Below are 12,981 nucleotides of genomic sequence, written 5' to 3'. Positions count from 1 at the left end.
TTTCCTAAGGAAGAAATATTGTAATTAGATGTAACTGATGTGTCTATAGTAGCCACATCAGTTGTATTAAATCAGTAGTAATCAGCTTTTTAAAGGATAATAGGATCATGTTTCATGTGACTTTTGGTGCCAGCTGTGCACCTGTTCAAACTGACAAACGGTGTATTTCATTTCATTTATTTTCTGTGTTGAACTGTAATTTGTGAACGCTGCTGCTTGACAGCGTTTTCAGACGAGTTTCAGTCCGTACTGAGTTTTCTGTAGTTATTTGTGTAGAGGAGTGCTCTTGTATGCTATTGTTATATCCAAAGATCATTTAAATTGATCAGTAATTTTCCTGCCTGTCCTTCTTTCATTTCTTCTTACTTCATTTTCTTCTCTTTTGTATTGAACCTGGATGCATTCTGAGGAACAGGAGGTGATTTCAGTTTTCTTACCCACCATGCATTCAAGTCCATTCACTTTCAGCACATGAAAGGAAACAAGGACAAAATAATAAAACCCAAGAAATTCAAAGCTTAGAAATGCCTCTAAATTTTTCTCCAATTATGCTTTTCAGTTTCAAAACTTGAAGAATGAAAATGCCACTTTGAAACAGCGTCTGGAACAGCTTGTGACCAAACTTGAACACCTAGAAGACAAGAGGAAGGAGGAGGGAGTGAAGATGCCAGACAGAAAGAAGATGGAGGAGGAAGAGAAGGTGGTGAGAGGAGTCCAGGGCTCTGAATCCTGCAGGGGAGAGGGGGAAGGAAGGGTTAGGATGATGGAGGCGAAGGTGAAAAGAGAAGAAGTCATCGGGACACACCGTGAAGCAGGAGTTGGTGAGGAGGTTCTCTATGTTCAAAGGGGAAAAGATGAAGGTGATGAGGTGCTCCAGACCAACAGGAGAGGAGAGGCAGAGGGAGGGCAGAAAGAAAGGGAGAAACAGGAAAAAGAAAGTGAGCCAAAGAAAGAAAAGACTGAATTATCAACAAGTTCAGAAATACAAAAGCATCCTGTTGAAGATAAAGTAGAGACTATAGCTACACACCTGGCTGTATGTTCCCTGTCTGCTCCTCATGTGGAGATTCTGACAAACCGACTTCAGGAGGCCCAGGAGGAGGCCGAGAGACAGATGAAGATGGCCCAGGACGCGCAATCTAAGCTGGGAGAGCAGACCAGGAAAACTTGGGAGGTTGAGCAGCGCCTCGTGCTCCTGGAGGCTGAGCTGCAGTGTCTGAAGAAAGCTGCAGCGAGTCTGGTGGAGGCCCGGAGTCAGATAGAGGTATGGTTGGATTGAGTTGTTAAGTTTGAGACTGTAGGAAATAGACATTGTTTGCTGGTTGGTGAAGTAATTGAAAAGGTGGTAAGTTATAATTTCATATAATTGTTTATAATGATAACAGACAGTGTGAGGTGCAGTCAAAGGTTTCTGGAACGACACCCATTAAAAGCAAAACCTGAACCTGTTTTAAATTTGACTGCCATCCAATTAAAGACCAGTTCCTCATGCAGCTATAAACTGCTTTCAGGGAACATTTGGATTGCTCCTTGGAAATGCCTTTCTGACCACTTGCAGGTATGTGTTTGTGACCCGTGCTGGATCTTGTCAGACCCTTCCGCATGAATTTAATCTTGAGAAAAAGGACAAAGTTGGACAGAAACAAAAATAAATAAAAAAAAAAAACTTCTGGATTTTCAATGTGCTGTGAAAGGTTATACTTTACAGTGCAGTACAGTTACAGTTTGACCCCAACATTGCTGTGAATGCTAAATAAAATGACAACCGTCCTCCTGGCCTGATGCACCTCCTTCAGGCTTGGATACTGTGAACTTTCTGAAGCAGAAGTCTGGAGACTGCTTTTGGGTCTCTGGATTGTAGCCAGACACGAGTCTGTTATTGCCAGTGATGATCCTCATAATGCAACGTTTGACAAAGAAGCTCATGTTTAGTCTCTCAACTTGTCTGATGTTCCTGGTGAAGTTGCGAATGCCTTCCTGCAAATGGTTAAAAACATAGCAAACCAAATGTAGCAGAAGTGCTGAAAGTGTTATATGGCTACACAAACTGAAGACTGTGAAAGCGATGGTGGCAAAATTAATGTATGTTTTTGGATTTTATATAGATTCTGTTGCGGATCTTTTTTGGTCATACCTTTTTACCTGTTCATGACTGGGATCCACATTAAAATATCTACTATAAAAACAACTGTTTTATTGATTGTGCAGTTGTAAAAATTTGTATTTCCTTTGTATATCTGCATTATGATGATAACACTACAAAAAATGTGATTGTATAACTGCAAAAATATTGTAATTCTGGTCAGCCTTATCTGTACTTTATATTAAGTGAATATATTTGCAAACATGGTGAAACTTGAACCTTAGCAAGTTGTCTTTGTGAGCATTTTTGCACTTCGCTCAGAGCAGCAATGTGTCAGCGTAAAGCCTCACAAAGCTGCTAGATATCTGTAGATCATTTGCCCTTTTGCACATTCATCAAATCTGCAGTGCACCAACAACAGACTCTTTGTGTTGCGTGCCGTTTAGCTGGCATCATTAGGAAATGTGTTAACTGAACACTTCCGCTAAAGCTGTAGGTCTGTAGATCTTTCCTAGAAATGATATTTATACAGTATACTAGCCAATTATGGGAAAATTATAGGAACCCTTGATAATGTTTTCTACTATCAGTGACTGTGCATGCTATACATACAGATTTCAGATGTTTCTAACTGCATTTCTCTCAGGTTCTTCAGTCTGAGGGTCTGGTCATGGAGGAGGAGTTGTGTCGCTTACGAAGCCAAGCGGAGCTCCACAGGATGCAGACCACAGTCATCGCCACCCTGGAAGGAGAGCGGGCTGCACTGGAGAGAGAAAGGGACATGCTGCGCAGCACAGTGGATGCCCTGCGCACTGCCCAGCGCAAGGTTGGAGAGTACACACCCACGGACTCGCACGCACAATATGATGATACCAAATATTTCCACAAACATGGCAGATGCGGCTGCACAAACAAAAATGCACAAAGGGTTTTCTTTCACAGTCAACCTCTGTGATCTGCTTAAATATATACATTCCTTCTGGGCTCCACTTACCCAATACATTTCAACCTTTCTGAAAAAGAATTCTGTTAGTACAAGAGGTGGGCTTGACAGCATGAAGTGGAACAGTTTTATTAAGCTGTCTGAGATGCATGTTAACATTTTTATACACCTTATATTGAGCGAGCAAATCAAATTTGAGCTGCAATATTCACATACTGACAAAAAAAAACCTCATGTACACTGAGAGGAGGGAAGCAGGTGAATGTTTTGGTTTGGCTCGTTCAGTGCATTTGTCTCGATGGAGATTCAAGGAAAACCCAAACAGCCACCTTCTTCAGACGCTCCACTTCAAGTCTTTGTGACTACTGTATTTAATGTGCTATTTGCAGTAAAATTTCAACACATAAGAAAAATTGCAAGCTAAGGAAAAGAGCACCACTAAGTCAGCATTAACGAAATACCATAAAAGGGATTCATGAATACCTCCCACTCAGAAAACGCTGTATATAATCCTCCTTCTGATGTTGTAATATTCTTTGGTGCCCCCCCCCCCCCCCCCCCATCTATTTGAAAGAGAAAAATCCAGTATTTATTGTGGATGTTTTGCCTAAATGTCTACTAATATTACTGTGGCTGATAAAGTAGTTTAGATTTTATTTACAGCAAATACTGGGAATTGTTTTAACTGTATACAGCATATAATTGAGAATTTCATGTATGCAACATGTTAAAATTAGTGTTTTCTGTTATGATGAATTCCAAGAACCTAGTTTACATTTGGCTGTTTTCATGGAAAAATTGTGCAACAGCAACTCTGGATCAGGTTTTAGTGATGTTGTGCAAGTCATTCCACCTATCTGCTGTTGTTCACAGCATCACATCAAACCAGACGTACGTCTTTGAAAAACAGTGGCGCATTCGTTTGATTTCTAAACGCTAAACCTAACACTGCACTCTCATAATGTTAGAGCTGAGAAAGTACTCTGCTGTCACTTTGCTTTATGAATAAAATAACTTAAGTTGTACGCCAGCACAGTCAGCACCAAATAAAAATTTGTTCATTTCAATATTTGATGGTTTAGTCCATGAAACAGAATCATTTCTAGCTATGTCTGAGGTAGACGTGATATTCTGACCACCAGAAGGAGAAGCAGAGAGCCAGAATTCATGAGATTAAAACAGTGCATGTTAAATGAATCATGAAGTGTACTTCTTTCAGCTGTAGGCGTGATTAAAACCAAAATAGGAACTCATGTCTCATCCTCTTTCTCCCCTTTGCTTCCCTGTTGTTATGTATATTTACTGTAATGTTTTGTATTGAAACATAACTCTGCAATTCGTGCAGATTTTATTTTTTGAATCCTTGGAAATCCTGGAAAAATTGATCAGATTTTCTGTTAAGTAATGAGATTTGATTCACAATTTGGAGGAAGCTGATTTGCATCTGGGAAATAAAAAATGTACTGAATATGTTTTTTTTTCCCTTATAAAACTTCTTTCTAAAGAGCTTTGAAAGTGTTTCTGAATTGCGTTGTTTGATGATGTAGACCAGCGCAGTACTGTGAAGTATGTGCATTCTCCTGTGGGTGGCATCAAAATGTACATTTACTCACGCGCTTTAAAGTACTTTTGGGGTCCCTGTAATTTCTATTTTGCCCCTCTTCATACATCTGCTTCACTACAGTACAGTAAGATAATTATAGACCAGATTATTACTTACACAGTATAAATACTTAACCACTGCTGTGTAAAAGATTAACAAAACAGGCCCTGCTCCACAGAGGTGCTTTAAGTAACATTGACAGAAACTCCAAGCTGCACTTTGGTTTGAAGGTCAATTCACAATTATTGTTTTTAGTAGGAGGACCTAATGTAACGACCTACAAGCAGAGCATACAGCGGGAGGCTAATATAATGAACAAAAAGTGAACTTTTTGCTACAGAAATCCAAAAAGCACAAAAGAATGAGCAGATGAGGCGTCTGAGATGCAAATAAAAGGCACAAAACTTAAACAAGATGCAGGCTGGGATGACTCGAGGACTTGTGAGGTATACGGGGCCTGAACCAAGACAATCAATACAGAAAATAAAACAGACATGATGACAAATAACTAGAGAAAGGACTATAAATGCACAGAAAACCGAGCACATGGGAAACTAAGTGGGGTAGGGAAGGCGATCATAAATTTTGGAAAAAAATTAGACATGCAGATAACAGCAGAGTTACGAGGAAATCAACTTCCAAAATGAAACAGGAAGTTACTATAAAATAACAAGATGCACAGTAAGACAAAAAGAGGCAACGAAGGGAGGAGGAAAACAGCAAAAAACATGAGGGAGGAGTTTTTTTGTACACTGAGTAGTAAATTTCAGTTTATTGCCTGTTTTATTGGCCACATGTTAGATTTTTGCATTGTGTCTTGTACTTGTATCTTTTTGATTACACTTGTACCTATTTGTTTACATGCCACAGTGACTATGGGTGAAAATATCTAATATGAGCATTAAGAACCAAAATCATCATTTCTGTTTCCTCTTTTGCCAGAGTGACCAGTTAGAGCTCACCACCCAGACTCTAAGAGCAGAGCTGGAACGTCAGGGCCGCAGTTTGGAGACTTCCCGCCGTCGGGAGGAGGAGCTGGAGGCAGAGCTTCGCGAGGCCACCCTGGAGGCTGAATCTTTGGCCAGGGCGCGAGATCAGGCACTGCTGGAGGCTTCTCGGTTGGAGCAAGAGAAAGAAGTGTGTCAGTCAGAGCTGGATGGCCATCGGAAGGAGGGCAGGCAGAGAGAGAGGGAGGCAGGGAGACTGAGGCAGCAGCTGGAGAGCACGACCCTGGCCCTGGAGCACAGCAACCAGAGAGCCCGTGCTCTGGATGCTGAACACAGGTACGCATACTCCTAAGGATACGCATTAACCTTGGTCTTGCAATTAACTTCATAATGCATTAGAGACAGCCAATGTGCTGAACCATACATTTATCTTTAATGTCAACTCTGTCTTATGTAACCTGTGTCTAAACTGTGCTTCTACCGCTGCTGGTGTGTATGTGTGTGTGTGTGTATAGACGTGTATGTCAGCAGCTGTCTGAGTCCAAGGAGCTCTGCGCTCAGCTGCAGGACCTGGAGAAAGAGTTCAGCATTCGATTAAGCAGCATGGAAGAGGGTAAACAGCAGCTGCAGGAGCAGTATGCAGAAGCGCAGGCCAAGATTAGCTCACTGTCCCAGGTGTGTATGTGTGACGTGGTACTTCAGTTTCTAACAGTAAGCACTGCTGCAGGGATGTGGTGGTGCAGAAACTCACAGACAGCTCAGCAGTTGAAATGACTGTTATTACCAAAATGAATTCAGTGTGTTTGCACAAAAAAAAGAATCTGTTGATGGACACTGTTGTCCTTCGGTGCAGCACGTACTCAAAATGGAGATGCTGCTCAAAACTTGAAAAATCAAAACAGGACCACTCCTTATTTACTACACCATAAATTGAAGTATGCATACTTGAAGTGTTTGTTTAGCTGAATTCAGAGGGTGAATTTTCTATATTGTGTGGTGGCCTCGATAATTCCCACAGCACAATGAGGAAAATAATGTCGACTACTTTCTGCTAACAAAAATACAGCATTCAGTGCTTCATAGAGGCAAAACCGACCATGAGGATGATTAGAAAGTTTAAAAATCTCAATACCTTACACGCTACTGTAAATGAATTTCTTTTTTTAAACTGACTGAATATACTCATTTCTAGCTCCATATTTTTTTATTCTGAACTCTAATAGAATAGCTAGTAAGGATTCAGAAGAATCAGAAGAATCATTATTTATCTTAACTTTAGGGCAGCTTTCTTCTGATTGTAAAAAGAAGATTTGGACACGAGGTGGGTGAGGCTTCTGTGCTCACTTTCAAAGCTGTGTGCCTCAAACAATTAAGAATCTGTCCTCCATAAATTAATGTCATAAAAACTGAGTAGAAAAAAAAACACCCTGAAGCTAAGCTAAAGGATAATAGAATCGTTTAACTGGCTGAAGCAAAGGTTACAGTTTCAGTATTTGTTAGGGCAGTGAGTAATTTTTAAGATGTACCCATTAGTTATTTGCTTGGTAATTGCTAACTAACTACTGACCTAGTATAATGTAACATCAGTAGATTGAACCAGCATAGGGCTGGAGCACAACTAGTATTAAACTGGTCATATAAGGAGTGGTCCTCACACAGACTTAGGTACTGTAGAACATACTGCAGAAAGGTGACAAATAAAAGGAAAAAAACAACATAAAGTTTCTTAGGAAGGTGTTGGATTACCACATGTCACCAGAACAGCTTTAATATTCCTTGGCATTAATTTCCCAAGAGTCCAGACTCTAATGGAAGTATGAAACATCATACATTCACAACATAATACCTTATTTGGTGTTTTAATAATATTGCTGGTTAGATGCCATCAAACAATAAAATGTCCTGTTATTGTTCAACTTGGTTGAGATGTGCAGGTTATGAAGGCCATCATTTTCATACATATCAAACCACTCTGACCTCTTATGTCCTATGCATGGTGACATCTTACTTCCATCAGGACCGAAAAGTTTTTCCACAGCACAGTCGTGATCATGTAGAACAACTTTGTATTGATTTGAAGTGTCCCTTCACTCTAAGGGGACTAGTGTAGCCAAACCAAGGCAGCAAAAAGTTACTAGATCCCACTTACTGTCATAAGGTGGTAAAGGGTTCAGGTTTTTTTCTTTAACTTGTCATCCACTGCATAAAGAACATTTAGGGGTGTACAAGGATCTCTGAGCAAACAAATGTTTGTGGGCAAAATTTATGTAGTTTACATTAGCTTTTTGTGCTGTTTATGGCCAGTTCCATAGATTTTAATCTTTATATACATTCTTGTTATCTCTCTCTTATCAGGATCTAACCCATGGGCAGGCTCATTCTGAGAAACTGGCCACTCAAGTGGAACACATGAGCCAGAAGCTACAGCGATCTGAAGCTGAACTGCATTTGGCGAAAGATTCTCTCCGCCAGTCACAGGAGAGAATGGAGTTTCTCTCCCAGTGCCTAAAGAAAAGTGAACCTCTGCAGTTAGAGAAGAGGAGGGGAAGTGCAGAAGTGAACAATACATCTAATTCAAATTCAGAATCGATAGACACGCGAGATGTGTCACCTTCGGATCAAAGCCCTGAGGCTGCCAAAGGTCGTGACCTTTCCATGACCCATGATCATTCCACGGGGGAGGCAGAGAGGCAGCTGAGTGAGAGGGTGATAGAGCTGGAAAAAGAGGTCTGTATTTTCCTCATATTTGCAGGATGTCTGTGCAGTTCAGTGTGACTTCCCTGTAAGGGAGATGATCTATATTATGTTGAAATTCTTGCTCTAGGGATGCTCGACGACTATCAGCTCACAGTGGGCCACTTCCCCGAGTGCAGCACTTTATTTCCAAAACTAGTGCTTTATCTCTGCTCATCAGTTTTAAAATGTCACCCCGGCTACTCTTAATCTTCCTTATCTCCTCTGCTGTTTCCTGCTTAAGCTCTCACTGTCTCTCTCTCACTCTCACACATGCACTCTAACATCAAACTGCGAGGGGCGCGTCCATCATTGCCAAGGTCACAAATTTCACCTAGTGTGGTTCCCACTCTGTATGTTATTGCGTCAGTGCTTTCAGGTTTTGTGTAGTAGATTAGTGTAGATGAATTAAAGAACAAATAGATCTGGGCTAGCTCCTGGTCCCACTTAAACTAATTAATTTACAAAAATCAGACACCTTCACATCTATAATGTAAAAATAGTCTGCCAAAGTAAACTTAATAGCTGAATTTCCCAAAAATATTAAAAGTGAAAATTCTGCAGGAAAATGGCCCCTGTGTGTCATACACTGTGTAGGACTGGTAATACTGAAAATAAAGTAGCATTTTATTGTTCACTGTTTACTAGCTGTAGCTGCTGGAGGTGGGAGCTAATTTTCACTTCTTCATACACTCTTGTTCATAACTGAGTGGGCACCCTCTTGAGTGTCAAACAATAAAACTGAGGAGGCCTGTGATGGTTATTAGAAGAAGAAACAGGAAAGTATACCTCCTTCTAACCTTCTCCCCCCCCCCCCCCCCCTTTTGCTTTTCTTGGCCCACCTTTCTGAGCCTCAGTCAGTTTCTTTTAAATAAAACCATTTGAGAAGCTTAGAGAAGAAATCTCTCTTTGGTGAAACATGACACCAAGTTTTATTCTTAAAGCATCACAAGCCAAAATGATTCTGAATCACTGTCTTTTGTATTTCATAAGCTCATGTAATGGCCATGTTAACACCAATTGCATTCTTTCTGAGCCAAAGAGGCAAGACACACTGATATAATAACTCATCAAATCTGTATTGGGATACTGAAGTTGTAAGAGTGAGGAGGATGAGGTGAAACAAAATCAGGGAAGAGCTGTGCTGGCAGAGGTTTGTTGGCAGAGGGTGAGTGAATATGGTGAGAATGGGAGAGTTAGAGCAGATGGGCAGGTGAGGGTGGCTGTAGTTGTTGAATGAAAACTGGGCTAAGCTGAATGGTGATATGCTGATAAACAGACATTGGGAGCTAAGCTGAAGATAATTACCACAATAGCTCTATGGTGGACTTGGACTGAAGTGCATGGTGATGAGTAAACGAACCACCGATCTTCACACTGATTGTTAGAACAGGAGATAACGAGCCATGTCTGGCACACACAAACAAACAAGACAAACAGACAAGGAAAACAAACAGGCAACAAAAGGCGAGAGTGCAGCTGTTCTCTGGGTGAAAATGCCTGGTTGATGTCAGAGGTCAGAGGAGAAGGGCCAGACTGCTTCAAGTGGATAGGAAGGCAACAGTAACTCAAATAACCACTTATTACAAGCAAGGTACACAGAAGAGCATCTCTGAATGCACAACCTTAAAGGAGATGGGCCAAAGCAGCAGAAGACCACACCAGGTGCCAGTCCTGTCAGCTGTGAATGGGAAACTGAGGCAACAGTTCACTCGGGCTCACCAAAATTTGATGGTAGAAATTGGAAAAAGGTTCCCTGATCTGATGAGTGCTGGATTTCTACTGTGTCATTTAGATAGTAGAGTCAGAATTTCACTTAAATGAAAGTATGGATCCATCCTGTGTCAACGGTTCAGGCTGCTGATAGTGGCATTGTGTGGGGGATATTTTTTGGCAAACTTTGGGGCCTCATAGTGCCAAGTGAAGAGCCTACCTGAGTATTGTTGCTGGCCATGTCCATCCCCTTATGATCACAGTGTACCCATCTCCTGATTGCTGCTTCCAGGAGGATGGCATCCCATGTCACAAATCTCCAGTCATTTCAAACTGGTTTCTTGATCATGAGTTCACTGTACTCAAATGACCTTCACAGTCACCAGATCACAATCTAATAGAGATCTTTGGGATACAGTGGAACAGGAGATTCACATTGTGGATGTTCAGCTGACATATCTGCAGCAGCTGTCTGATGCCATCATGTCAATATGGACCAAAATCTCTGAGGAATGCTTCCAGCACCTTGTTGAATTCATGCCATGATAAAATGAATGCAGTTCTGAAGGCAAGAGGTTCCAACCTGGTACTAGTAAGGTGTACCTAATGAAGTGACCAATGAGTGTAGTTATATTGTGCTACTGAAATCAGAAGGGTGAATGGAAGGGTAATGAAGTAGAAAAATCGAGAAGTGACAGTAATAAAAAGGAGGAATCCCTTGTGTAGCACTATGAGTCAGTCAGCAATATATGAAGAATCCACAGTGGGGAAAAAAGAACAGCCCCCACACCAAAACTGAGCTGCAGACTCTCCAGACGATGCACACATGAAACGTGTTGTCGCTCTTCCAGTACTTGCAAATAAATGTTCAAATAAAATCACAGCGTACTGGGAGTACAGCTGACTTGTTGTTTGCAGCAAGTTAATTTTAATTTTGGAAAATACACCAGATTTTATACCCTCAGCAATTCATAAGCTGGTTTTCTTTTCATTTCTAAACTACCTGTCACCATTCCAAATCAACACATTCCTTTATTTATCAGAGCAGATTGCACCAAATCATGTGTCATCAGTAAATATGCAGATTTGCTGATTGGACCATAAAAGGCTGCAGAAAGATTGCACTGACAGAAATGTTGCATAAACAACAGATGTGAGCTAATTAAATATAATTTTAGCATTTATGTGAGACACAGGAGGAATTTCATCTCTGTATTTATAGAGTAACACAAATGTCACATAAAGATGCTACCTGACTGAGAACGCTTTTAAAGGTCAGAGGCAGATTCTGCCCGTGCTCAAATATTATGGATGTTCCCAGAGCCAAATGTAGCACAGTCTGTGACGCATTATAAAAATGAAAGAAGAGATTTTTCTCCCCCTCAGAAAGTGGTGGCGGCTGCAGAACATGAGGCTTTGCTGACGAGATTGTCTCAGTCCCAGGAGGCATGTGAGCACCTTAAGGAGCAGCTGGAGGCTCTGCGTCGGCACTCCCTCAGCCTACAGGACTCCTGCACCAGACTACAGACGCTCAACACACAACTACAGGTGAACTAACACACAGACATAGAGGGTGATTATGGCTGAAGTGATTTGTTCAAAAGAAGGGACCTGTTACATTATTGGATACTATTTCATATTTGTATTTGCTCTAATGCAGGGAGTAAGATGAGAGGATCAGTAGCAGTGTCAGGGCTGTTTGGTAAATATGTTTTTGGCACCAGCAGCCAAGTAGATTAGCATTACCTAAAGACCAGAAAACTAAAAGAAATAGCCCACCTGAACGCCTACAGGGTTTTTAAAGCTCATTAAATATGCTGCTGTAACCCATTTGTTTAACTTGGACTCCTTAGTTCGGGATTAATTTTTGTCTGAGCATGGATATTATGAGGCAGATTTACTATTATTTCATCACTTAAACAGGCTTTAGAATTATTTCAAAAGGGTTATTGTGATCTTTTGTGTCAGACTGTCCAATTTTGGGGATTGTCGTGTCTCAGTGTCTGACGCAGAGTCATTGTAAACTGTTCTTATCGGAATTTGTTATTCAGAGAGAAAGGACAGCTGTGATGGATGCCTTCATGAGAGGAAAATAAAAAATTCCAGTGAAGAAATCAGTAGTTAAACAGATTATGTGATGTTTTTCATCAGAGTTTGATGTTTTTCACTGAGGATCTGATCTGATGGAGGATCCAGGAAATGATACCCTGTTTTTTCAACAACAGAGGCTGATCAGAGTGTTTTTAATTCACTCTGCTGACTGCCTTCTGATTGCTCTGGCTCTATAACTTCGATTGGTATCAGTCTATTTATAAAACTCAGCAAGAAAGTGGAAACTACCAAAATGTCAAACAATTTCTTTAAGCTCCCTGTGCTACACACATAATATCTTGTTTAGATCTATGGCAAAAGGTTAATAAAGTAACTTTCAAGCTTGTTGGCTTTCAGCTCAACCTTTAGAAATTGCTAAAATTACAGACATGGCCTCTCTGTTCTCTGTCACACACACCCACACACACACACACATGCGCGCGTAGGTGGAGCAAGCATCACTGAACTCCCAGCATGCAGCGGTGTTGGCGCGCTGCAGTGAGAGCAAGGCCCGGTGTGCCACCCTAGAGGCTGAGTCAAAGGTGTGGGCACGGGAGCGTGAGGAGTCAGTGGCCAGGATGGACACTATGAGGCGGGACCACGAACGGATGACCGTGTTGCAGCAGCGTCAGGAGGTGGAGCTGGAGGAACTGCTGGAAAAACACTCTCAACTGCGGAGCAACAACCGTAGCCTGGAGGCCCAGCATCGAGAGCTGGAGGGCAGGTACAAACAATCACTGACTCAAAAACATGAAGTTCTCACTTTGAGGATTTGTGACACATTTTTCATGTTTGAGAGGACTTCTAGATCTCCCAGAAATGAAATATGCACAAAAGCAACTTGATCTGTGAAAGATACACAATGTCT

General features: G+C 41.3%; 1 protein-coding gene across 1 annotated transcript in view; it reads left to right on the top strand.

Annotated features, from left to right (window-relative positions):
- Positions 1-12,981, top strand: part of ccdc88b (coiled-coil domain containing 88B) — a 67,394-nt gene that overhangs the window by 27,755 nt on the left and 26,658 nt on the right. The window contains exons 15-21 of the mRNA XM_030739597.1: positions 560-1,264; positions 2,730-2,909; positions 5,572-5,912; positions 6,092-6,251; positions 7,932-8,303; positions 11,409-11,570; positions 12,560-12,837. Coding sequence (XP_030595457.1) covers positions 560-1,264; positions 2,730-2,909; positions 5,572-5,912; positions 6,092-6,251; positions 7,932-8,303; positions 11,409-11,570; positions 12,560-12,837 — 2,198 coding nt within the window. The remainder of the gene's footprint in view (positions 1-559; positions 1,265-2,729; positions 2,910-5,571; positions 5,913-6,091; positions 6,252-7,931; positions 8,304-11,408; positions 11,571-12,559; positions 12,838-12,981) is intronic.

Source organism: Archocentrus centrarchus, chromosome 10 (genome assembly GCF_007364275.1).
Source record: "Archocentrus centrarchus isolate MPI-CPG fArcCen1 chromosome 10, fArcCen1, whole genome shotgun sequence".
Lineage (NCBI taxonomy): Eukaryota > Metazoa > Chordata > Actinopteri > Cichliformes > Cichlidae > Archocentrus > Archocentrus centrarchus.
The sequence above is the reverse complement of the archived record's forward strand: the minus strand, read 5'-3'. Positions and strand labels throughout refer to the sequence as shown.